General features: G+C 39.4%; 1 protein-coding gene across 1 annotated transcript in view; it reads left to right on the top strand.

Moving 5' to 3' along the window:
• Positions 1 to 27,320, top strand: part of PAK5 (p21 (RAC1) activated kinase 5) — a 75,597-nt gene that overhangs the window by 42,063 nt on the left and 6,214 nt on the right. The window contains exons 3-6 of the mRNA XM_032213998.1: positions 1,530 to 2,312; positions 15,535 to 16,029; positions 19,168 to 19,301; positions 22,082 to 22,208. Of these exons, the coding sequence (XP_032069889.1) occupies positions 1,530 to 2,312; positions 15,535 to 16,029; positions 19,168 to 19,301; positions 22,082 to 22,208 (1,539 nt within the window). The remainder of the gene's footprint in view (positions 1 to 1,529; positions 2,313 to 15,534; positions 16,030 to 19,167; positions 19,302 to 22,081; positions 22,209 to 27,320) is intronic.

Here is a 27,320-nt window from a genome sequence, read left to right as displayed (position 1 = left end):
CTAAATTATCTCTATATCCTTGTTCCATTGTTATCTACTTCAAAGCTGCATATTCATATTTAGCACTGAAACACAGCGTAACTCATTTTTTGTCGGTATTATTTAACGGCCATCACTATCATTATTAATAGTCAAGGGCACAAGAGAGAAAATTTTTAACTAAACAAATAGAGTTTATCCAAAGAGAGTTACAATTTCACACGAACGACTTAATATGGGTCATTGATTGATTAACAACAGATCCCACCCACTCTTCCTTGCCTTTACTGTATGTTCCCGCCCCCTATCTTTTTAGCTAGGTCAATTTTATAGTATTATATTTCTATTACCAGTAAAGTATGCAGTTTTATCTTTTAATATTGTAAAGCTACCCAGAGTTACCATGTGGCAGCATGGGCACTTAATAAATTTTACAAAGAAATGAATAAAATAAATAAATATACTGAATCCAATCACAGTTCTAATTAGCCAATTAGCTGATTTTTATCTTGGATAAAAATCTTGTTATCAGTGTTGTGGGTCAGATGTGCAGTATCTATGGCACTCTAATTATTATTAAAGGGTAACTTCCATCCAGAAGTGTCCACAGGGAAGGTCAAAATGATGTACGTGGCTAGCAGTCAAAACCTTGCCCTTTGAAATGTAGATCTCATGCATCATATAAAAAGGGATGGGGCTTTCAGTGTCTGGTCACACCTGCAATTTTGGTATTGTTGGCCTCCTCTGCAGACACCCCTGGTCCCATCATTCCTGAACTTTATGCAGAATGGGCAGAAAGCTGTTGAAATCCAAAAATATCTAGAAAATCATGGATTTCTGATGCCTGCCTTAATTAGATATACTACATGTTTAATTCAAGATAATTTCCTATAGCTGTATGTTATTTACACTCTGATCTTTAAGAAACTAAAATTCTTCTTAATGAAGTCAAAAGAAAAGTTTGATCAAAGTCAAAAGAAGGTTTTAATCTAGTTTGAGATACTATGATGGCAGAGCAGAGCAATCTCTCTCTCTCTCTCTCTCTCTCTCTCTCACACACACACACACACACACACACACACACACACACACACACTCTCTCTCCCTCACCCCTCTCTCTCTAACACACCTATGATAGTGGTACCTTCCATGACCTTTTATGGAAGAATGAAATACTAGTAATGCACCATTTGTTTAGTTATTCCTTTCCATAGAACGACCTACAGAAGTGAATCACAGCCTGTTCTATCAGTAGATAGATTTTTCCCCCTCTCTCAGTATCCTAGGAAATAATGTTAAATTCCTAGGTTAACATCAAATGGTAATTTCTTTTAAGAGTATTGTTGAGGACAGAGTTAGTGAGAGTATGCAATGATGCACCTTGGGGGGAAAGTACATTTTGTCCCCAAATTTTTCCACCTGATAAAAGGATATAGCGGACTGTCCCTGTATTCTTTGCAATGTTGCTGATATGACTCTGCTGAATGGTTTTATCGCTATGGCATTAAATCAAAGGCAGCCTTTAATCAAAAGCTATCTTCTGTTCCCAGACCATCGTTAGAGGAAATAAACCTTGCAAGGATGCTTCAATCAATGGCTTGCTAGAAGAATTTGACAATATCTCCGTGACCCGTTCCAACTCACTTCGGAAGGAGAGTCCTCCCACGCCTCACCTGAGATCCTCCAACCATATAGAAATCCACCAGCAAGAAAATGGCTTTGTCACCTATTCCCAGTATTCCAGCGAATCAGAAACAGGGACTGATTTCTTTGTTGAAAGGTACAGAGACAGATGCCTTCGCGGGGAGGAAGTGGAAAGATACTCCCAAGGGAGCTGTGCTGCAAAGCAAAATGGACACCTGGCCAAGCTGAAACCCAGTGAGATGTATTTTTCTGAAGCCAAGCCTTTAAAGTCTGACTCTAGGTTCTTACCAGATTATCACACTTCCTTGGAAACAAAAAGTAAACTGAATGAGTATGGTGACCTGAAGCTGGAATATCAGAGGGCACCTAGTCACTCTTCTCTGGATTATAAAGAGCCTTTTCAATATGCTTTCTCTAGAACTTCTCTTCACAGTCAATACTCCAGAGAAGGACTAGAATACAGTGACAGTGAGTGGTCCAAGGATGATTACGACAAAAGACCAAAATCATCCTACGTGAACCAGGCAAGTCCTCAACCAGCCATGAGGCAAAGGTCAAGGTCAGGGTCTGGCCTTCAAGAGCCAATCATGCCCTATGGAGCAAGTGCTTTTAAGTCCAATCAGCAAGGGTATTCATATAGTTCCTACACCTACCCGCGATTGTCGGAAACAGCAGCAGGCATTCCAAAGGTAAATTTGTAATAGATCCACATTTTTAACCTTACTATAATTTCAGTATTTAAACACTGTGTTTCTCTTTGGTAACCACTTCAGTGCCTCAGATCTAAAGAGGGTTTGTGTCCCAGAAAATTGACATGAGTTAGCATGGACATTTTCTTAATTTAAATCCTTGTCATTGTGTATAATGAACAGAATGCAGTATTCCTGCTTCTAAATATGGGACAGAAGTCAAATCAGATTAATACAGGTACTAAGTAGCAATATCTAGTTGAAGATTGTATGATAGGCAATAGAAATATGTAGAACTAGTCAATTTCTAGCAATTTTCTCATATTTTCTCCTTGTGGGTTAATACTTTCATAGTCACCTCAAATATCCTTGTATTTTGGTACCAAATATAAATGCCAATATGTATATGAGTAAATGCTTTTTAAACTACCTTGTTTTCAAACTGAACGCAGGCTTAGTTGTGCGTCTTAGTTTATCTTTGGATGAGGTTTAAGATGCAGATAATACATACCATATTTTTGGAGTATAAGACGCACCGGAGTATAAGATGCGCCAAGGTTTTGAAGAGGTAAATTTAAAAAAAAGTTTTTGCACTCTGCAAATCTCCCCAAAATGGCCCGTTTTTTGTGAAAACGGGCCCGTTTTTTCCCTCCAAAAGGGCATGAATAGCCTTTAGGAGGCTTGTAGAGTACTCCTGGGGTCGGGGGGAGCCAAAAACGAGCAAAAAAATGCCCGTTTTTTGCCAAAAAAAGGGCATGCATAGCCTTTAGGAGGCTTATAGAGTGCTCCTCGGGGCTCGGGAGGGGGGGCAAAATTGAGCAAAAAAACAGTGCATTTTTCGCTCATTTCTGCTCTCCCCAGCCCCCAGGAGTACTCTACAAGGCTCCTAAAGGCTATGCACGGCCATTTTGGTAAAGGGGGTGGGGTTTCGTGAGGCAAAAAAATGCTGTATTCAGTGTATAAGACACATCCAGATTTTCAGCCTCTTTTTTGAGGGAAAAGGGTGCGTCTTATACTCCGAAAAATCCAGTGATACATGTTTCATAAAGAGTTGAAATGTTCAACTGGCATGAATCAAAGTGACTATTTCTCTTGTTTTCTGTCATACTTAATTCTTGAAAACATTTCCACAAACAATCATACATAAAATCATTTTCTTGGGAGAAAATAGTCTGGATAAAATCAGTAAGAAGGTGGGTAACTTAGGGGAATTATAAATGTGAAATTACCTGATTCACATAACATCCCTTGTTATAGTAAGCATCCAACCGCCATAGCAAAATTGGCTGAATTGTTTAGTTTAACTTGTAGATGCTACATATGGCAAACATACTGCTTTTGGTGAAGCATTGTTCAACAAAGAAGAAGAAGAAGGCTTCAGGGCACAATCTTTTCCTCAAATAAATCTCACATTGGGATATCATTTTATAAAGTACCTGCTTCTGATTCAGTCTTGTCTGATAATTGCAACCAGTCTTTAATTAGGCTTCTACATGGACACAAAGATGTGTGCAGGAATGAACATGAATGAATATTGACATGAAATTAAGCCAGTGATGATATTTTGTGTGCTATTAAACAAGTCCCTTACTTCTTCAACTCATTAGTTTAGATTTACTTGTCCGGCTCATTTTGGATTTCACCTTCCCAAAAAGATTCAACAATTATACACCCTCATCAATAAATCTATCCCTATATTTTCCAATAGATCATCATCATTACCATCATGCTGACTGTTTTCTATTTTGAAATTATTTTTTCTTCACAAAGTACTAGAATAGGCACAGACAATGTCACAGAATAAATGTTAAACCATGCACAATTAATACTTACTTGCTAGCAAAAGCATATGATTGCTGGTGATTGCTATACCTGATCATATAATTATTATTGGATCCTTGTAAGCCAGGTAGCTAAGACTATGGAAGAAGCTTTTCATGATGTTATTTCATGTCATTCGAGTTAATACTATTGAACTCAATGGAATGTTTCCAGAGCAAGAGCTGATTTATCTGATTCAGTCTAGGGCATTGTGAGCTGATTCCACACCAAAGAATAATAAAAGGAATTTTATCTTCAGAGCAAAAATCCAGACAATTTAGATCTAGTTAACTGTTTTCAAGTCAAGGGCCACATTTACTGTGGTGTGCCAAGACCTACACTCCAAAATTAAATACAATTAAGGTATTTAATCCCCATTCCTATATGTCTAATAATTTCCCCTTCCATCTCACAGAAAATGTGTATCGTGGAAGCATCTTGGAAGGCTCTATGGAATTGGTCAATCACTATCTACGGCCTGCAGTCTTACATGGTCTCAACTATGATACAGTTGCCAACCTGTTTCCAACAGGGCTGCTCTGATACCTTCAGAAAATGCATGATCAGAGCAGAAAGCTGGCAGATTTATTTGAATTTGAAGAAGTACTTTCTTGTCAAAACTCAACCCCTGTATCTGGCTGCCATGGCTAATAACTCTTGATAGCACCAGACACATTCACCCTTGAGGTATTTGACTAATTTCTTTTTAAAGCTGCCTAAGCCCACAGCAAGTCCCACATCATCAGACAGCAAATCCTGTATCTTTGTCACGACTTGTACAGAGTATTCTTTTTTTTAGCTGCTTTAAGTCGGGTTCATGTTTCAGCTGAGCCTGCAATGACATATAGAGACATAGCCATGTTTTATCATAGGCAGAACAGCAAGTCAAAAAGAACATGTTCCTTCTTTTCTGTCAAGCTCCAGAGGAAGTTGTGTGTGAATCCATTATGGAGGAGAAAAAAGACAGCAGTTAATTTTGCTTAATTGAACAAGTCAGCTCTGAGTGGAGTTGACATCCATTGTCCATTTTTCAGTCCAGTGTGAGGAAATGTAATTTATGCTGGCTAAATTTGTGGATGAGTGCTTCATTTGTGTTAGGAACTGCCATGGCTCATGTTCCTTTGCGGGCATCTCCCACACCTTATTCCTTTGAGATCTTTTAATGTGCTGCTTTTCTTTCTGCTTTCCTATCCATGTTTTTCCCTACCTAGCCCCCCAAACCCTGAAACTATTCAAGCACCAGGGATCTAGCCACTGCTTAGCAACTAAACAGGGCCAATCTGTGTACTCCCAAGGACGTGCTACTGAATTCTATGAAACTTATTTTGAGGCCAGCTTATATAGAATTGCAACTGAGAAAGCCTTTGTGGCAAGGAGAACATCAGATGCACTCAAGCTCCTTTAACACCAGACCTTACAGCTGTTTCTGCAGCAGCATGTTCTGTCTCACTGCTGTGACTTTGATGGATGTCTTGTCAGAATTTAATCTGCTTCATTGACCTGGATTTGAGGAAGTGATTCTTTTTCACTTTTCTTATCTTTTCCTTAGGGCGGTTTCATTCATTTCTATTTTATACTTAGAAAGGTATATAATTTTATGTGTTTGTCTGATTTTTATCTCATCATAATCTCATCACTCTCCGCGGGATAAAAATTCAATAAATATAGTGCATGTTATTGACTTTGCATTGTTACAGATATCTCTGCCCAGACCTTGTTAGGTTTACAGATTTTTTTTTTACTGCATACATTACAGAAAATAACATATTGTGTAAAATATATGAAAGAGAGTATTTTAACAGCAGATTTTGGTTTTCTCCTGAAGACTTTCAGGCAGAATAATTCTGATATTTATTAAACTACATGCCAGATTACTAAAGGGCAGAGGGATTGACTTGATCAGTCTATCTCATGAGAACCAATAGTTAAGACTTTTACAGAGGAGGCAGAAGGAACACAAGCCAGTCTGTTCCCTATATTATATATGTATATATATAATATATATACACACAAAACAAAAATACTGTAATAGTATTTGAAGGTGTAGTCCAAAATTATTTGACACAGCAATCCTGCAGAAGCCAAAAGCATAAATATACAACTTCCTTTTGACAAGATGTCCTTTCCCACAGTCTTTGTTATTGAAGCAACAAAAAGTTGTAGTGTCTTGCTATGTGAGATATTTAAGTATAGATTCCATCATATTTGGTCAGGACTATGCAATGCAGATTCAGGACCTTATCTTTTTCATTTTGTAGCTTCCAGATTTCCAGTTATGGTCACAGAGAGTAGTTTGGAAACTAATGCTTAGGTAATCTGGGAGCTTTGTTAAAAATACCTAATTGTAAGTATTTCCCTCCAACCCAGAGCAGAATGATGCAAGCAAACTGACATTGTTTAGTTTTCAACGTAGTGCTTTTCATTCATGGCGACAGAATATGAGATCAAAAAGGTATTATAAATAAATATTTTTGTTTATGGAACCAAGAAATTCTGCCGTTTGAAAATATATAGTAGTTGGAATATTGTTCTAAAGGTTTCAGCAGAGCAGCCATCAAGACTTCATTGCCACTGGCAGCCAGCTTCATTTCTTCTAGCTCAGATAAAATTCTTGGCCTGTCTTAGACTCTCTATTGTTATCCTTTCATAAAATATTCTGAGCTCTTCCTAAAAGGTTGCATTCACGTACAATTATCACATACATCTGTTTTTCATTCCCAATTTATTTATGCCCCAGAAATTTGCTGCTTCAAGATAGAGTTAGAAGATAATAAGCACACTTGTTTTGGAACTAATGAATGAGAGGTCTTTAAAATATACTGGCCAGCGCACCCATTGGTTTTAGCCTTCACAACAGCCAGGGAAATCCTTTTCTTGTCAAAACTTCCCAAGAGATTAAAAAAAAAAAAGAAGAGTCAGTGAAGGAATCTCCAGAGGTGGTAAAATAGGGCTGATTCTTGCTGTGCCTCTCTTTTCCTGCGCTGAGTAGACTCAGTTGTTCCCTTGCTGTGCAGCAACCTACGGAGATAAATTGATGCTGCGGCAGGCTTCCCCTGTCGCTCCTCCCTACAGCCTTAGCATAAAATGGTCAAACGAAGTTGCACTGCAGAATTCAATTTCACAGTTCAGTTGGGTCCTTGATTACACTGCCAAATTCAGATTAATGTGCATTTAACTAACATGGATCAGAGGACTTCTGGCTGGCAGCCAGCAGTGAAACTAGTAACTAAACGCTGGATGGAGCTTCTGCTTTGTCCACCCCCGGCCCCGTGCTTTACCACTGAAATTGATTGATTAAATAAAGTCACTGCTATAATTATTTGTAATTGTGCTACATCATGAGTCTGTTTCTAAACCCCCACCCCACCCACCCACCGTGGAGATGTTACGAGCTTGCTTGCTTTGCACAATGCTGAAAATTACTCTTTTCACAAAAGGCTTATTATTCTTTTTTTCTCTGCTTTTTCTTTTTTGAATCATTATTCTACATTATTCTATTTGAGAACATCAAGTATTAGCATGTTAAAAAATGAGGCAAGACTTGTGAAATAAAAAGCGGCGAAGAGACATAAAGACTGCTGTTTACTGAATTCTGAAACTTCAGAAGCAAATTGGATTAAAAACTGTAAATATTGGTGTGATGTTTGCTTCGTAGAGTATGATTCATTTTTTCCCCTCCTAACATTACTTCTCATGTAGATTAGAAAGAATCAATTTGGGGACTCTGAATAAATGTTTTTAGAAGATCATTTAGGACAGCGATGGTGAACCTTTATGGCACCGAGTGCCAAAAAAGGAGCATGCACGCTCGTTTGGGCCGCAACCCAGAAGAGGAGCTGCCCAGGGGGCATTGAAAATGAACTTCCGGTTTCCAGCACGCGGTATGCACACAGTAACTTCTGGTTACTGGTGGGTATGTGTGTGCAATGATCAGCTGGCCATCGCGCATGCTCACACCAGAAAACGGAAGATCAGTTCTTCCAGTTTCCGGCACTGCCACAAGCAGGGAGGACAGTTGATTGTCGCGGGCATGTGCACAAGAAACCCGGAAGAGGAACAGGCGATGGCCCGCATGCTAGGTGACATGGCTCCACGTGTCACTTCAGGCATGCGTGCCATAGGTTTACCATCACAGATTTAGGAAATGGCAGCATCCTATTTTATATCTTTCTAAAATAATGCTGGAGAAGGTGAGCTGCATTTTTCTATTTCCATATTGTAAATATATATATATATATATATATATATATATATATATATATATATATATATATATATATATGTTGTATTTGTGCTGATAAATAAAGGGAGACTAGTATAGATCTATTTCAAGCTATTTAGCTCTCATCAGCTAGCCATACCCTTACTGGGATTAGAACCTGTGCTGTATTGCATCTTAGATACAACACAAATGTAACAAAGACAACAGTAAAAATATTGGGTTTCTGTCTGGATGGTCTCTTGTGACAAGCCGCTGGACAGAGAATGGAAGCAGTGAACTTCCTCCCATATTTGGGCATACCAGGGGTTGTGACTATATATTAATTTCAGAGTTAGCTTTCAGTAAAAATTGTCCATTGTGATTACATTCACTGATTTTTATGTTAATCTACTCTATCCTTATCAAGTTATATTCAGGTATTGCTAGGCTAACATTGAGACAAGTAATAGTATTGACCAATTAAAGATTTTTTAAACACATCTGTAAATAAATACAGCTCCTATTTAACCCAGCAACTGCAAAGGTTTGAGGAAATGGCTCTTTCAGAGGTTTTCCAAGCAGAAACCTTTAATTTTGATGACTTTCACTTTAAATAAAACGTATTGCCAGATCTCTAGGGTCGAAGTGGGGTCTGCTATAAACAGCATATGACTCCCTCCTGTTCATCCCCTAAGAAAAAAATATTTAAGCCATGGTTCTAAGCCAACAAAAGGAACTTTACCACTTGCCTTAGGAAAACAACAGGAACCCAAATATATATATAGACAGTATCATGCAGGTAGAAGAAATAGGCAAGCTGTTGAACTCCATTAGATAATCTCTTTAATGCTCCCCAGACAGATCTGCCCAGATAGCAATTCACCCACAACAATCCCCTTAAAAGTAGGGCAATTTCAAAAGAGCAGGACATATGTAAACAATCCAGCTCTCCTCCCTTCCTTGCAAAAAAAATAATAAAATAAATGTCCACAGCAGTCTCTGCAAAAGTCTCGTGTAGCAGTTTCATTCTTTTCCTGGATGCTTAATATCTTCTGGTTGGATCTTCTGCTGGGTACAATCTGCTTCTGAACTCTTCAAGGGAGCTTGTCCAGTCAGATCAGATCTATTGTGCAATTTCCCTCATTGCTGATGCTCTTCCTTACTTCACGGTTGGCCAAGTGGCCAAGCAATATTCCTGAATCCTTCATGCTCTCAAAGCTAACCCTAACTCTGCTAGCTGCAGGGCGGAAAGCCTTGTGTTTTTATTTTCATTCTACTCATCTTTCTGTCTCACTTGAAGCTCAGTCTCTTATTATCCATCCATCCATCTATCCCATCTATTTATCTTGCCCAATTCAAGAGTAAGCTTTTTCTTTTTTCCCCCCGCATAGCCTTCCAGAGTAAAGCTTTCCAGTTTTTTCACATGTTTCCTAATCTTCTTCTTCCTCTTGTGCCATATCTATCATAGGTTATTGCCGATCATGTTGGCAATTCTATTTTTGTCAACAGCCGCATGAAAAAGGGCTGCTGAGTTTTGTCCAAACCAGTCGCTTAGGTTTTGAAGCCATGATGTTGTTCTTCTGCCTGGACCTCGTTTGCCTTCAGTTTTTCCGTGGAGGATTAAGTGAAGGATGCTGTATTTTTCTGGGTGTCACATCACATGTCCAAAATATTCAACTTTCGCTTTTTAACGGCTTTGATAATTTCCCTTTGCATGTTTCCTAATAGTATTCAGATATTATTTCCATTTCTTCCCTTTTATTCTTTCAGATAGATCAGGGCTGTCAAACTCTATGGGCCAGATCCATCACGTGCTGGCCACGCCCACACCTGGTTTAGCGACGGGGGGAAGTTGCGATACATCACGTGACGGCGCCGTGATGACACGAGTTTGACACCCCTGAGATAGATCCTCTGCCTTGCTGGAGGTCCCCAATTCTAATTTCCTTTGCTGATTCCAAGCTTTCCACCAGGAACAACTATCTTCACGTTAACATCTCTGAGATCTGATTTCATTTGATTTTGACTTCTTCCAGTTATATATAGCTCCAGTTTCCATCCTATTTACTCGAGATGATCTCTTGCAATTTGGCCTTATACTTTAAGCCATTTGCTTATTTCTCAATGCTGGTGCAATTAATTCAGATGCCTAAATGTAAAAATATTGTGAAACTCCAGGAAAAGTGGGTTTTGTAGAATCCTAGATCCATGTCAAAGCCACTTTTTGGTTCTCTTCTATAAAAGGTCCATGAGAGAAAGACTGGCTTAGACATTAAAAAAATCAGTTATAATCAAAGTGCAACTAAATGGATCAGTAGTCAAACTCAATACAAGCAGTCCTCGACTTACAACAGTTCATTTAGTGACCATTCAAAGTTAACAGCGGCACTGAAACAGCGGCACTGATTTACGATCAGTTTCCACATTAATGACTTGTAGCATTCCCCATGGTCATGTGATGAAAATTCAGGCACTTGGCAATTGACTCACATTTATGACAGTTGCAGGGTCTTGGGCTTCATGTGATCCACTTTTACGACCTTCTAATAAGAAAGTCAATGGGGAAGTCCAGATTCACTTAACAACAGTTTGACTGATTTAAAAACTACAGTGATTCCCTTAACAACAGTGGCAAGAACGATCGTAAAATGCGGGAAAACTCACTTAACAAATGTCTCGCTTAGCAACAGAAATTTCAGGCTCAGCTGTGGTCGTAAGTTTGCCTGTAAAGGCAAACATGAGAAAGTGTATTTGTGACAGCAAATAATATTTATCAAGCTGTAAATCAATTGCTAAAAAATATAATTCATGCTTTCCTAGAGTAAAGAAATTATTTAGTATAATTTATTAATATTCCAGGGACTCAGTGGCTAAGACACTGAGATTGTTGATCAGAAGTTCAGCAGTTTGGCATTTCGAATCCCTAGCGCTACATAACGGAGTGAGCTCCCGTTACTTATCCCAGCTTCTGCCAACCCAGCAGTTCAAAAGCATATAAAAATGCAAGTAGAAAAGTAGGAGCCACCTTTGATGGGAAGGTTCCGTGTGCCTTCGGCATTTAGTCATGCCAGTCACATGCCCACGGAGACGTCTTTGGATAGCGCTGGCTCTTTGGTTTTGAAACGGAGATGAGCACTGCCTCTTAGAATCGGGAATGACTAGCACATATGTTTGAGGGGAACCTTTGCCTATTAATATTCCAATTGAAAGGATATATTGTATGACACAGATTTCAGTACTATAGTACTACAGATTCAGTTTTGAGAGCCAGTGATTAAGGCTCCAGGCTAGAAACTTGGAGACTGTGAATTCTACCCCCATCAGCTGAGTGACTTTGGGACAGTTGTTCTTTGTTAGCCCACAACATCAGGCTCAGATGACAAGGTGGTCAGTTAATTCCCGTCGCAACTAATGGATCAACATTCAGATGTTCCAAAAATGTGGACCGCCCACCTGAGGGGGGAAAAAGCTAGGGAGAAAAAAAAATGCAATTCATTCTCCTCTGGCTCCTTTGCACAGCCTTGGTGCATTACACCAAAGAGCCATGCAGTTCACAATCTTCCTTCCATAGTAGCTGATATTACACCCTAGCTTTTGCCTGCAAACAACTAGGATCAAGTGTCTAGCACTGAATCTGAGTTTTTCTACCATCATTAGGAGTAAGATCCATTAGTAGAACTCTCTTTCATGTATTGGTTCAATTCTCTCAATGCTATGGAAGTTAGATCCCAATGCACTGTGGTTTTGGTTTTATCATCCATGGTTAATTAAATAATGTTATAAATATTAGGGGTTCTTAGTGCTCTCTAAGCTTGCTTCTTTTCTTGTAGATGTTTCATTACCCTAACTAGGCAACATCATCAGTGCTAGTTAAGTGATATCATGTTACCTAGTTAGGGTAATGAAACATCTGCAAAAAAACAAGCAAGCTCAGAGAACACCAAGGAAGCCCTCATTTCAACCCTGAGCTACAAATATTCTCCTTTGTTGGTTATTAGCTGATAACCCGGCATTGCCCAGGTATTTATTTATAGGAGGAAAATGTGCAGACCAAACATAATTTCTAATATTGGATTTTCCCCCTTACCAGAGGGAGCCCCCTTGTGGAGTACCGTGAAGCTGTTACCATGACAACTCCACTGCGCTGTACAGTAGAATCCATTTTATGGCAGTATAATAGAGCCATTTTAAGGCACAATAGGCTGTATCTTAACGAAACACACATCCCGAGGGGTATTAGGGTTGTCTTACCTTCACAGTGTTTTTTTCCAGAGAGTAAGTCATCTTTGTACTAAGTTTGGTTGAAATTGCTTGAGATGTTCCAGAGTTATGCTGGAACACACACACACACACACACACACAGCCATTTATATATATAGAGAGAGATAAATATGGTTCCACCACAAAACCGTGGTAGACAAAAGCGCGGTCGATGAAAGCGCGTATGTGACGTCATCACAGCGCGACGAAAAAGATCGAAAAATGTAAAAATAAAGCGAAACCCTTACCCTAACCCCCCCCAAACCTAACCCTAAACCTAACCCTTAACCTAACCCTAAACCTAACCCTTAACCTAACGAAAAACCTAACGCTAACCCTTAACCTAACGCTAAACGTAACGCTAACGCTCTAAACCTAACCCTAACCCTTAACCTAACCCTAACCCTAAACCTAACCCTTACCTTTATGTGAATCGGCTTGCTGTAATTTAATTTTTATTTCAATTTTTCAATCTTTTTCGTCGCGCTGTGATGATGTCACATACGCGCTTTCGTCGACCGCGCTTTTGTGGAACGCGGTTTTGACGGGTCACAGATAAATATTAGTATATTATAGGAAAAAACCTGCAAGGACTAAAGCAGGCAGTTGCCGGGAATCAATATTGACATGAAAACACAGGTTCACGTTCCTGCGCACTAGTATAGTAGTATCTGGCAAAGTGGGTTGTTTTTTTTAAAGATAACTTGTTCTGTTTTGTGCTCTATGGGCATTCTATATGATCCCATTACATTTTTTCATAATTTTTCTCAGTCTCATCCCCACTTCTAAAATTAAACCAAGGATGATGGAAGTTCTAGAGAACTCAAGGTCTAGAAGTCAATTACCCTTTGGCTAAGGATAATTATTCCTGACAAGGGTGGATTTTCGTTTGAACTACTTGGCTAAGAAAGCTGGTATGATGCACTGGCTAAAGTCCTGGACTGGAAGCAGGGAAAGGCAAGTCCCCAGTCTTCCCACACAAAGAAACCAGCTGGGTGACCTACAGGAAATCACTCCCTGATCAGCATCAAGCCAGCTGATCAACGAAACCCTTTGTGGGATTGTGTATGGATAGCTTTGCTGTAAGACCTAGGTACCCACGGTGCAAAAGCAAGTGGAGAAACAGTTGGGAGAACAACCACCACCACTGCTGATTTTTTTTTTGGGGGGGGGGGTTTACCTCAGATCGCAACCTATCGAGAGAAGTAACACAAAATCCTCTCTCCTGTCCCCTTAGCAAGAAACTGACACCCATGTGACCTGACATGGAAGAATACAAGGTATATGTTGGGAGGTATACATTGCATAGAGCCTTGCCTTAATTTGCCCTCAGGCAGGGCAATTGCTGTTCCGCTTCGACGGTGACAGTTGTAAGAGCAGCCCAGCTGGATCACACAATTCTCTTCTAATCTAGCATTCACTTGCTAAACGTGACCAGCCAGTTATCTCTCAGTCCTTTAAAGCAGGGGTCACCAACCTTTCGGACCTCAGGGACCACTAAATTCATAATTTTAAATCCAGTGGACCACTAATATCATTTTTTAAAAAGACAAATAGTATTTAGTGCAATATAAAAAATGCAAATAACTTTTCTGCCTACCACCACAATTTTCTCGCAGACCACGAGTGGTCCATGGATCACCAATTGGTGACCGCTGCTTTAAAGCATACAAAGTAAAAGTAGTCCTTGACTTACAATAGTTCCTTTAGTGATCAAAGTTACAACAGCACTGAAAAAAGTGATTCACGGTCAGTTTTCGTACTTACGACCATTGTAGCATCTCCATGATTAGGTGATCAAAATTCAGATTCTGGGCAATTAGCTCATATTTATGACAGTTGCAAGGTCCCGGGGGTGGGGGTGGTCATGTGATCCCCTTTTGCGGCCTTCTGACAAGCAGTGGAAGGCACGCACATGGGCTATGGAGCTGGGCTGGGGCAACAGCTCACATGCCCACAGAGAGGGCTCTCCGTGCCACCTGTGGCAAGTGTGCCATAGGCTCGCCATCACGGGCTTAGAAGCAGATATCTTCTGTTCTGGTTAGACTTGATTGGAGTCTGAGGTTATACATCTTGAAAAGGAACCAGCCAAGGATTTCCACAAGAATCAGCTCTGTTGAAAAAGCAGGTCAAAACTGTCTGTTCTATCAACCACTCTCCAAAGATGAGGCCAGGGGTTCTCCTCCTATTAAACAATATTCCATTGATTAGAAAGAAGGACCAGGCTTAAGGACCTGGAATCTTTTTCAAGCAAACCATTTGTTCAGCATAACAAATTGGTAGGCCATGATACCAGTGGTGGGATTCAATTTTTTTTACTACCGTTACTGTGGGTGTGGCTTGGTGGGCGTGGCAAGGGAAGGATACTGTAAAACCTCCATTCCCTCCCCACTCCAGGGGAAGGTTACTGCAAAATCCCCATTCCCTCCCGATCATCTGGGATTCGGGAGGCAGAGAATAATGTGGGTAGGGCCAGTCAGAGGTGGTATTTACCGGTTCTCTGAACTACTCAAAATTTCCACTACTGGTTCTCCCAAACTGGTCGGAACCTGCTGAATACCACCTCTGCATGAGCTTCTGTTCCTAAAAGATGATTGCTTGCAAGTCTGCCTAATTTTGGCAATCAGAAGATTTAGATTGAGCCAATTTTGTGAGGGATCAGTTGCTTCTCTCCTACTTCTTGAACAATGTCTTCTGCCCTGCTTGAGAAGACAACAAGTAAGCCTTTCATAAAGGGGCAACATTGTACTAATTGAACAAGGTATCTTTAGAACACGTGTTTCTGGAGGCATCCATCTAGTAGACAGTTTGGAGGGTGACATACTTGAAGAAGAAAGTTAAAAAAAAAAAAAAAGTAAATGTTTGCGTCCTTCATTATTTCAGGAGCACACGATTGTACCAAAAACGGAAGTTAACTTTTTGATATGCCTTTTTCCACAGCTGGATTATGATCGAGCACAGATAGTAGTCAGTCCACCCCTTTCTGGATCAGACACATATCCGCGAGGCCCAACAAAGCTACCTCAGAGTCAGTGCAAAGCCGCCTATTCAAGTGGTGACTACCAGTACTCTGCTCTCTATCACAAATTCTCTCACTTTAACCACCAGCCTTCTCTGCAGCCGAGCTCACATTATACTTCTACAGCTTCTTATCCAAGCTCCCCCAGCATCACTTCAAGTTCTTACCCTCCGCCAAGCTGGGGCTCCTCCTCCGACCAACAGCCCTCCAGGGTGTCGCACGAGCAGTTCCGAGCAGCTTTGCAACTGGTGGTGAGCCCGGGAGATCCGCGAGAATACTTAGACAACTTTATCAAGATTGGGGAAGGCTCCACTGGAATCGTTTGCATCGCCACAGAGAGGCACACTGGAAGGCAAGTGGCTGTGAAGAAGATGGATCTCAGGAAACAGCAAAGAAGGGAACTGCTCTTCAATGAGGTAGGTCCTTTAGGAACCCTAAGAAGGTTCTTTTGCGCCCTTCGTTTCTTTCCATACAGTACAGGTAGCCCTCGGCTTAACAACAGTTCACTTAGTGACAACGGTGCTCACAGTTTCGACCTGTGCAGCATCCCCATAACCATCTGGTCCAAATTCAGATGATCAGCAACTGGTTCATTCTTACGATCGTTGCTGTGTCCCAAGATCATTTGATCATCACCTTTTGCAAACTTCTGATGGGCAAAGTGGGGAAGCCAGATTCACTTAACAACCGGGATACTCACTTATCAACTGCAGTGGTTCACTTAACAACTGTTAACAACGGAAGCGCCAAAGAGCTCAAATACAGGTAAGGAGCTCGGGTGGGTGGGCCCTCCGGAGCACCGCACTGGAACCACCCGTACCGTGGCGTACCGCCTGCAACCCGCCACTGGTAAACCCTGACAGTGAGAATAAAATGGGAATGGGAAGAATCATGTTAATTCCTTTGAAAAATAGTGGTAAAATAAAAATGGAGGTGTGAACATATTCTCATTTAAGATACATTAAAAGCATAAATAAAGTTATATACAGTATTTATCTTGCTTTGAATTGACCCTACTTTCAGAGCAGATGTCATCCATTTGTTCTAATATCTTAACTGTAACCTTAATAAACATAGTTTAAAATGAAAAGCCACACACTTGCCATCAAAGGGAAAATTTCGGTGTGGCAGAATGGAATCTTATTCAGGAAGAGAAGGATTAACCAGATTCATGACATTGATTTAAATGAATGAATGGAGTCAAAAGTTGAAGTATCAGTTTCAGCTCAGATATGGATAGTGTTTAAGTACTTACCATAGTTTTAGCAAGCATCTGGATGTTTAGAATTTTTAGAACAGTAATTATTCTGCTTTTGTTTTGGTTTTTCCTGGAGGCTGAGCAGAGAAGAATAAACATGAACACTAATTAATACTGTCCAGGGTATTTTATCTTCACACAGTATCAGAGTGAATATTATACTCTGGAGTTGAAAGATGTCAGAGTGTTTGCAGTGTGACTACTATTAGGAGCAAAACACGGCACACAGAGATTTAGACATTTAACAGTGGTTTATATACAAGACATATACAGAAATATACGTGGTAGCAAATACTTGACAAGCAATAAATCTTCTTCTTAACACTACATGTAGAACTTAGCAATGGATACCAGACACAAGGAGAGAGATACACGGAGAGAGAGAGAAATACGCCCTTTCATGGCCTCCTTTATATAGACATCTCTTAAAGTGGTAAAGTGGACCCCTTCATGGTCTTCAAGTGGCTATACCAATGCTGATTCATCCTCATTTCATCAGCCTTACATTTCAGCAGCTTTACAGTTGCATCAGCTTTACATTGGCTGTTCAGCTTTAAATCATCATTACGCTGACAAAAGGAAAGGATGATCACATATACGGAAGTCAATATGCCTTGGTTTGGCCAACTGGAACATGCTGCTGTCTACCTGTGATTTGCTATTTTACATATCTAAGTCCATCTTTTTAAAACGGTAAAGAATCAGACATAAGTACAATTACAAATTTTACAAAGAGTTCCCAGAAAGCAGTTATCAGCACCATTCATACCAATCGAGTAGCACAACAATAGCATCAATTCTAGAGCCTTCCGAATGGAAAGAAAGAGAGGCAGTGTTATATGGCCACTTCAAACACAACCCCTGAACCTCATTAATAAGGGTCACAAGGTTGTGATTTTTCTTTCTTTCTAATGCATAAGCGCAAGTCTGCATTTGGCAATTTTTTCAGGTAGCAATATTTAAACAAATGCAGTACCTGCAGAAGCAGCAAAAAAACAACAACATGTTTTTAAAAATTGCTAGCACTGGAAGAATTTGAAAAGGACCCACTGTGCTAGTCTATCCAGAAAGCAACATGCCATTTACGTGACTTGGACCATTCGAAAGAGAACTACTTGGAAAAGGTTTTATTTCTTGGTATTTTTTTTCCTGATGTAGGGACAACATCCGTGGAACACTTAAAATGGCTATTTGGAGCTTGGAATGTACCAATGAACATAGTTTTGCTAGTTCTTACTATGAAATACATTCTCCTTCTGAAGTGTGGCCACATTCTCTTCTCGTTTCTGGCTAAAAGTAACAACAGTTTGCATGATGTTCAAACTGGATAAATGTAATTGCAACCAGCTGTGATTTACACTGATCTTTTTAAAAAATAGAATCACATTTGGGGTACAAATTTTAGTTGGCATCCGCTGTTTGATGAATACTCCCTCAAAGATCAGCCCTGCCGTGATGCTTCTAAGACGTAGATCTGTCGGGGATTGTAGCCATTTTCAGATCTCTAAACTTGTGCCATTTTTCCCCCTTGGAAACCTTCAGTTCTTTCTCTTGGAGAGGTCATATGTGGATGGAACCATCACTGGTGAGCTGCTGTACTGAACTCTCCAGGGTTTCAGTCCTACCTAAAAGATGTGTAAGACATCTGGGCCTCAGTTGGACCCTTTGCAGGGGAATAGTTTGCTGGGCCCTGAGCAGCATCCTTCCTCTGATCTTCTCCTCCAAGGCATATCTTGTCTGCAGAACTAAGAGAAGACCACCGATGGCATCAGAATGTCAAGGTTGTAGTGTGTGGCTCAAATAAGATCATCTTATTCAGCAAAAGCAGCACTTCCAAAGACCAATGTATGCCATCCTTTCCCCAAAGCGTGCTTGTTCAAATGCAGGAAGGATCAGGTGCAGCAAGCTTTTGCTGATCATTTGGTCAACAGATGTCAAGATCCCATTATCATCCATAGCTGTTGACAAGGCTGTTTTCCTTTTTCCTGCATGAGTGATCGTGCCTGTCCTAAATTAAAGTTTTACACACGCGGTACATGTAGGAGAACACACACACCACATCTTTTTTTTTTTTTAACCAGATTGATCTTCATTTCTATACATGAAGGAATAATTCTACCTAGGCTCACTTCCACCCCATAATTTCATGTCTAGTGAGTCTGAATTTAACATTATTCTACGGAGAATTAGCATCCAAATATGAATGACAGGATTGAACATGCTCTGCTCATTTGGCACATGTTCGCAGGGAAGCCCCCGGACTGTGTTGCCCTGTCAGCCTCTGCTCTTCTTCCAGGTTGTCATCATGAGAGACTATCACCATGAAAACGTGGTCGACATGTACAACAGTTACCTGGTGGGAGACGAGCTCTGGGTGGTGATGGAGTTTCTGGAAGGCGGTGCTTTGACAGATATAGTGACTCACACACGGTAAGCTTGTTCTGCGGCCAAGTCCTGCCTTCTGGCCATTTGATCTTTTGCAGAAAACTGCCGCCAAGGGAGCATTGTCAATGCCCTGTCTGTAAGATGAGCGGGCTGAAGCAGATGAGGTATCTCTCTCTCTCTCTGCTGAAAGAATGAAACTTCCCCCAGGCAGAGCCTTGCATCCCCACTGACCTCTTGTGCAAAGGGGAATTCTCCGAAGGCAAGGCAGAAAGCGCCCCTTTCATTCATTCTTTCGTCCTTTGCAACTACAGGAACAAAGGAGGAGGAAGAGGGAAAAGGGCAGACTTGGGCATCTCCCATTTTGGTTCTTCACACTGATTCCCTCCACTGTTTCTATAGCAACCTTGGAAGTTGCTAAACATATTTTGTGCCAGTATCGACAGATAAAACTGTAACATAATGAAGGAGAGATGCATGCTGATTTGACAGGTTTAATTTCCAAAGTGGATGCATTCTATCCCAAATCTTTTTCAAGTCCAACCTTTCCTCTGTTGAATGATAATAATATGCTGTTAAATGCATAAATGAAGTTCTTTTGGCATTTTTTAGAGCAATTCTTCCCAAATTTGGGTAAATTACCAAAAATTGGGTTAACATGTTTTTTTCTTTTCTTTCAACAACGCATGAAATCACCCATCACACTAAGGATATTTAAATTGACTTACAGATTGCCACATGTACTAAAATATATTTGAAAATCTCAGAGTTTTTCCTATTAAAACAAAAATTGTTAAAATTACCAAGGGTGATTTATTGAAATGACATAAAGATCATTCCATTATATTGTTTTCATTTTATTAAGCTATAAAATTTAGAAACAGCTCATCTCCCTCATAGAAGGAATTTGGGCAGCACCCAAATAAAATGTTAAAAACTGACTACAGAAATTTAAAACACAGGCAAGGATAGTTAAAATTCAACCTAATGCAGGTAGTCCTTGAGTCACGAACATTCGTTCAGTGACGATTCAACGTTACAATGGTGGTGAAAGAAGAAACTTATAGCTAGTCCTGGAACTTCACTAAGAGCCACAGTGGCACAATGGTTAGAGTATTGCAGGTTACTTTTACTGCCTGCAGTTTGGCAGTTCAAATCTCACCAGGCTCAAGATTGACTCAGCCATCCATCCTTCCAAGGTAGGTAAAATGAGGGCCCATATTGTTGGGGACAAGAGGCTGACCCTGTAAACCAATTAGAGAGGGCTGTAAAGCTCTATAAAATGGTATATTAATCTAGGTACTATTGCTATTTTCTGATAAGTGATTTGAATAATGCAGGAAGAAATTTGGGAAACACTGCTCTAAAGGATGAAGGCATAATTTAATAGTTGAATACTTCCTGTACCTTTCATAACATGCCTATATCCCAGTAAATCAGCTAAAACAGTTTCCAGTAGTTAGTGGTCTCTTTCTTTACCTAACAAAATACTGTCTAGCTTCAAGTGACTTTATATTCTTGAAAAACACAGGACAAATCTGAAAGAGCTAAAAGAGCTTCAGAAGGATTAAAACATTGTTTATGTTTACAACTTTGCTCTTCAAAGAAAAACTCAAGAGCTAAACAAGGAAAGCAAACAAACAAATAAATAAATATAAAGGGAAGCTGTCTTAAATAAAAGATAGTCCTTTAAATATGGCCAACTGTAGTTGAGCTTGACACCTGCCTTATATTTTCCACTTGGAAATCAATCTTATTCTAAAACCATCCTAAAAGTCTCAGCAGGCTAAGAAAGGCCAGAAATAGGAAAGCCCATCAGGATTGGGCAGATATATATCTCTCTATTCAGAAGTTTTCATATTGAGTTTTGAATAGCAAATTGCTTTCTGCTAAAAATGGGGCTTTCTCTCATTTGCTGTATGACTTGGTTTGTGAAATCAGGGTTATTTTTAAGATTGGTTTCAGCCCACACATTAAAAATTCCCTTTGCTTTCGCTAAGGGCTATTTTCTGAAATATTAGTCACCAGGCCAATATTTTTGCAATTATACGATTGCAAGCAGATGTTTGTAGAAAACTCTTCCTTAAATGCTGTCATTAGGATTAGATTCATTAGATGCACTCCTTAATTGCTGTTTGAACATTATAGGACCTTCCTGGAAGATCTGATCAAAGTATCTGCAACTTTTACATAAGTATCAGGTTGCTATGGGGTGAAATGTTAATCCTATTGGGTGAGCTGCAGTACATAATTAGCCATTTCCACCTGAGTGCTATTCTACCTGCTTAGACTCCAACTGGACATGGTCTACTCCCCATCCCATTTTTAGGGGTGCAGTGACCTCGTGACCTCAGGCTATCGTTGCTGCATCTGCAGACAAGCTTTGTCTCCATAGGTGGCCTTCAGTCACTCATCTCTCTGCATCTGCAGATGGGAGGAGGAAAAATACACAAGTTCTCAGGAGCCCATATAGACAATGTGTTACAGAAGAGATAGAGTGGATGTAGAAGGCACCAAGTTCATTCTCTTTTATGATACATAGCATGGTAATGGAGAAGACTTTTCCCAACATTGGGAAAATCTCTGCTAACCAAAGCTAATACTGCTCCACTAGATAAATGGGCTTTTTGAAATTGGCAGTAACATACTTTCTAATTTGTAAGAAATCCCTCAGGAAAAAAAGGCTGAGTGTTTTTCACTGTTTATTTTGAAACATTGGAAACATTTTCTTAGAGTTAACTTTTGTAGTGATGTTTTTGGGGGGAAATGTATCCCAGCAATAAACATATGATGCTTTTTCTTTTCCTATATCGCCTGTAAAATTCCAGAATGAATGAAGAACAGATTGCTACTGTTTGCCTGTCTGTCCTAAGAGCATTGTCCTACCTTCACAATCAAGGAGTTATTCACAGGGATATAAAGAGTGACTCTATACTTCTCACTAGTGATGGGCGAGTAAGTATTTATCAATTTTTCTGGCTTTGATTTTTTTTTTTTTTTAAATTGGGACTACTGTCAAAGTTCAGATAACTTTGGTAACATGTTAACAACTATCCATGAAATTTACCCTCCTTGCCTGCAACTTTCATTATTTACCAAGAAACATGGGAAAATTTGTTCAGCCTGAATTTATACATGAACTGCCCCGGTTCATACCTCCAGCCAAATCAGTCTGTGCGTCAAAATCCTGACAATTCAGAATGTTGCGCAGGAACTTCAATTAAAAGAAACAAACAAATGGGCTTATCAGAGAAATAAACGATGTTAGAAATATGGAATATGTAAAAACCAAGAAAAATCAAGACAAAGATACACAAATTAAGAGAATTGCATTATTATTATTTGGTTAATCTTTGGTGAGATTCACCGCCTTTGGGGCTGGTTGATAGCGCAACAGCTCAAGTCCTATCCAAGGACCTAGGAACTGTTAAGGTAACGTTGGGGGATATAAGCTGTTCCAAGTTGGGTAGTTATTGCATTATTATTGTTGTTGTTGTTGTTGTTGTTGTACAATTGTATCACAGCGGCCAGTTGTTTCGCCGGATTTGGCATTGGTTACTAGTCGGGCCCCACCCAGGGGCCTAGGATGTCGTAACGTATTTTCGTAATATGCGTGCAGATCCAAGCAGTGCGGCTTTTTGCATTTGACTGATGGTGATTTTGTCAATTTTTAACTGTTTTAAATGTAATTCCAGTGCTTTTGGAATAGCACCCAGTGTGCCAATTACCACTGGAATTACCACTGCTGGTTTGTGCCATAGTCGTTGAATTTCGATTTTTAAGTCCTGGTATCTTGCGATTTTTTCATGTTCCTTCTCGGCGACCCTGCTATCACCTGGTATTGCGATGTCTATGATTGTGACCTTATTTTTCTCAACCAGTGTGATGTCTGGTGTATTATGCGCCAGTATTTTGTCGGTTTGTATACGGAAATCCCACAAGATCTTGACCATCTGATTTTCGGTGACTTTTTCAGGCTGATGTTCCCACCAGTTTGTTGCTGTTTTAATATTATAATTTTTGCACAAATTCCAATGGATCATTTGTGCTACTGAATTGTGCCGCAATTTATAATCAGTCTGCGCGATTTTTTTACAGCAGCTGAGTATGTGATCAACAGTTTCATCAGCTTCTTTGCAAAGTCTGCATTTGGCATCATCAGAGGATTTTCAATTTTGGCCTTAATGGCATTTGTGCGGATAGCTTGTTCTTGCGCAGCCAGGATTAGTGACTCTGTTTCTTTCTTTAATGTACCTGTTTTTAACCATAACCAAGTTTGTTCACTGTCCACTTTATCTTTTATTTTTTCCAGAAATTGACCATGCAGTGCTTTGTTCTGCCAACTCTCCATTCTTGATTTTATCACATCTTTTCTGTATTCTTGTTTTGTCTGTTGGGCCTTCAGTAGATTTTTGTTCTTTACTTCGATTAATAGATGTTCTTGAGTGTCTTTTAAATAATCAGCCAGTGCATGTTTTTCTTCTTCAACTGTTTGCTTCACTTGTAATAATCCTCTGCCACCTGATTTTCGGGGCAGATATAGTCTATCAGTATCACCACGTGGATGTAAACTGTAGTGCATTGTCATTAGTTTCCTGGTTTTTCGGTCCAAAAGGTCCAAATCAGCTTGTGTCCAGTTAACTATACCAGCTGTGTATCTTATAACTGGTATTGCCCAGGTATTTATGGCCTTGATTGTATTTCCACCATTCAATTTAGATTTCAAAATTTTCCTAACTCTGTTGGTGTACTCTCGCCTGACAATAGTTTTTACTTCTCCATGCTTGATGTTATCCAACTGCAGAATGCCTAAGTATTTGTAGGCTTCATTTTCTTTGCATTTAATTAGTTGGCCATTGGGCATTTCAATTCCCTCACATGCAGTGATTTTGCCCCTTTTTATGGATACAGTGGCGCATTTTTCCATGCCAAACTGCATTGAAATATCGGTGCTGAATACTCGGACTGTATTTGTCAATGATTGGATTTCTATTTCTGACTTTCCATAGAGTTTCAAATCATCCATATATAGTAAATGCGAAAGTTTTTCAGCTTTTTTGGCTGTTTGGTAGCCTAATTTCATTTTTTTTAAGATTACTGATAGTGGGGTCATTGCGATGATGAAGAGAAGAGGTGAAAGTGAATCACCCTGGAAAATTCCTCGCTTGATATTAACCATTCCGTAGCTCTCATTCCCTATTGCCAACTCAGTTCTCCATTGTTTCATTGCCTTTTCAGTAAAGGATGTAATATTTTTGCTAATGCCAGTTGTTTCTAAGCATTTTATGATCCAACTATGTGGCAGTGAGTCAAATGCCTTTTTGTAATCAATCCAGACCATATTCAAGTTCGTTTTTCTGTTCTTACAATTTTCTAATATCATTTTATCAATTAGAAGCTGATCTTTTGTGCCCCTGCTCCTTCTTTTGTTGCCTTTTTGCTCTACTGGCAAGATGTTGTTTGTTTCCAAATAATCCATCATGTTATCTGCAATAATGCCTGTGAGTAATTTGAAGGTTGTTGGTAAGCATGTTATTGGTCTATAGTTTTCAGGTGTTGTTCCTTTAGTTGGATCTTTCTGAATCAAGTATGTTTTTCCAGTTGTCAACCATTCATCAATTTGGCCCTTTTGTAAAATTTCATTCAGTTGCCTGGCCAATATTGCATGTAAACTGGTCAGATATTTGAGCCAGAAACCATGTAATTGGTCCTTTCCAGGTGATGTCCAATTCTTTACCTTTTAACTCGATTTTTGATCATCTCAGTTGTTATTTCTAATACTTGCATTTGTTTGTTGCCAATGCTTTTCTCAAAGTCATGTATCCACTTTGCTTCCTTGTTGTAGTCCTTTGCATTTTCCCACAATTCTTTCCAGAATTCAACTGTGGCCTGCTTTTCTGGTTTTTCACTTTTGGTGTCACCATTCACATTAAGACTTTGATAAAAACGCCGTTGGTCTGATCGAAATTGCTGATTTTGTTTATATTGGATGATTCGTGCCTCATATCTTTCAATTTTTCTAGCTGTTGCTGTTATCTGCTGTTTTACAATCTCTACAGCTTCATTGATGTTTCTTGTATCCAATCTATATCTTCTGATTAGCCGATCTATGATTTTGTTGTTTTTAAGCCGTTGCTCATGCATGTTCTTTAAGTTACTAGCATCTGCCCTTAATTTTTTGATTTTTTGTTCTAGACGGATTTTCCACTTTGGCTTTGATGCTTTTTCTGTTGTGTGACTAGGTACTTTAATTTTAATGCCTAGTTCATTAGTGACTATTACAGCTGCGCTGTACATTAACTGGTTTGTTTCCAAGATGGATCCCGGTTCAATTGTTGAAAACACTGCATTAACCATTTTCATGATAGGGGCCAAAATTTTCTTAGGCACAGTTTTTAGTGATGGTAAACGTTGCCTTTCCTCATTAAGCAGAAAATGCTCCATGATCTTATCCTTCAATTCTTTTTGTTTTTGAGTTAGTTCATCAGTTGGTTCAGTGATAACTGGTTCTAGTGGTGGTGATGTTATTTCCTCCCTGAGAGCTTCTTCTGGGAGTTCTACCATAGTGTCTTTAGTTGTGTCTTGAATATCAGTTATTTCCGCTTGTGATATTGTTTTTTGGGTTTTGCAATTTGCCTGAATTTCCTCATGTTCAACTTTACTAAACACTTTATTCCGTATAATAAATCGCCTTTGATCTGCTAGTCGTTGTTCACTAACATTTGAATCTGGATATTGTTGTTTCCATAATTCATACATTCGCTTTAAATATCCTCTTTTTTCTGGCTCTGAGTTGTAGTAACAGGCCATTATGGCACGGTTTTCATCTGCACTATATTTTTGTCATTTTGTTGGCTGGTCCACTTGTAGCCCACTTGTCGACGGATGTCCAGGGACCCCAACATCCGCCGCGGCCCTTGTTAACCCGCGCGACGACCGATGCGGTATGGAATTCTTATTCGTTTTTTTCACCATATTGTATGGGTTGGCGGGGGTTTTTTTTATGGGACCAGATGCCAACCTGATCCCAACCTTCCTCCTTTCTCATCCGGGCTTGGGACCGGCAACGGCGGAGTTTTTTTATTATTATTATTATTATTATTATTATCTTTTATTCATTAAAAATCAAACTCAGTCAACTGCACATTTAAAAATGTGTTACAAATACATTGACTGGTGCTACTGGTTGATATGGATTGCTGCCAGAGTCCTAGGTATCAACCAAGTAGCTTCTTAAAATATACAATGTTCCGAGTAGCACAGGTTTTTTTTTTTTTTTTTTTTTTTTTTTTTTTTTTTTTTTTGCAGTTCCGCTGGTGTTATTGCAGGAATCTGCAATTTCTTGATGTGTTTTGTAAAATTCTTGGACATGGTGCCAAGTGCCCTGATGACAATGGGTATCACTGTTACATGTTTCATCAATAACCATGTAGTTTCGATGGCCAGGTCACAATATTTTGTGATTTTTTTTCCAGTTCAGTTGTTGTCATCGTTGTCATCTCTTTTATTCATTAAACATGAAACTCAGTCAACTGAACATTTAAAATGTATCACAATTACCATTGACTGGTGTTAATGGTTGATACGGGTTGCTGCCAGCGTCCTAGGTATCAACCAAGTATCTTCTGAAAATATACAATGTTCTGAGTAGCACAGTTTTTTTGCAGTTCCTCTGGTGTTATTGCAGGAAGCTGCAATTTCTTGAGGTATTTTGCAACATTCTTGGACATGGTACCAAGTGCCCTGATGACAATGGGCATCACTGTTACATGTTTCATCCATAACCATGTAGTTTCGATGGCCAGGTTGCAATATTTCATTATATTTTTCCAGTTATTTTTCTTCTTCCATTATTGTTGTTGTTGTTGTTGTTGTTGTTGACAGACTTGCTGACAAACATGCATGCAGATTTTCATAACAATTTTATTATTTTTGCAACATTTGCCAAGCGCTGTAGTAATGCATGGAAACAAATGCCTCACCAAATAAAATAAATAAAATACAATAAAAATTGAGTAAAATCAAAACGGAAGGATTCATCTATCCTGATTTGCAAATTGCATATAT

The sequence above is a fragment of the Thamnophis elegans genome, chromosome 3 (assembly GCF_009769535.1).
Source record: "Thamnophis elegans isolate rThaEle1 chromosome 3, rThaEle1.pri, whole genome shotgun sequence".
Lineage (NCBI taxonomy): Eukaryota > Metazoa > Chordata > Lepidosauria > Squamata > Colubridae > Thamnophis > Thamnophis elegans.
Note: the sequence above shows the minus strand (reverse complement) of the source record. Positions and strands in the feature narration are given on the sequence as shown.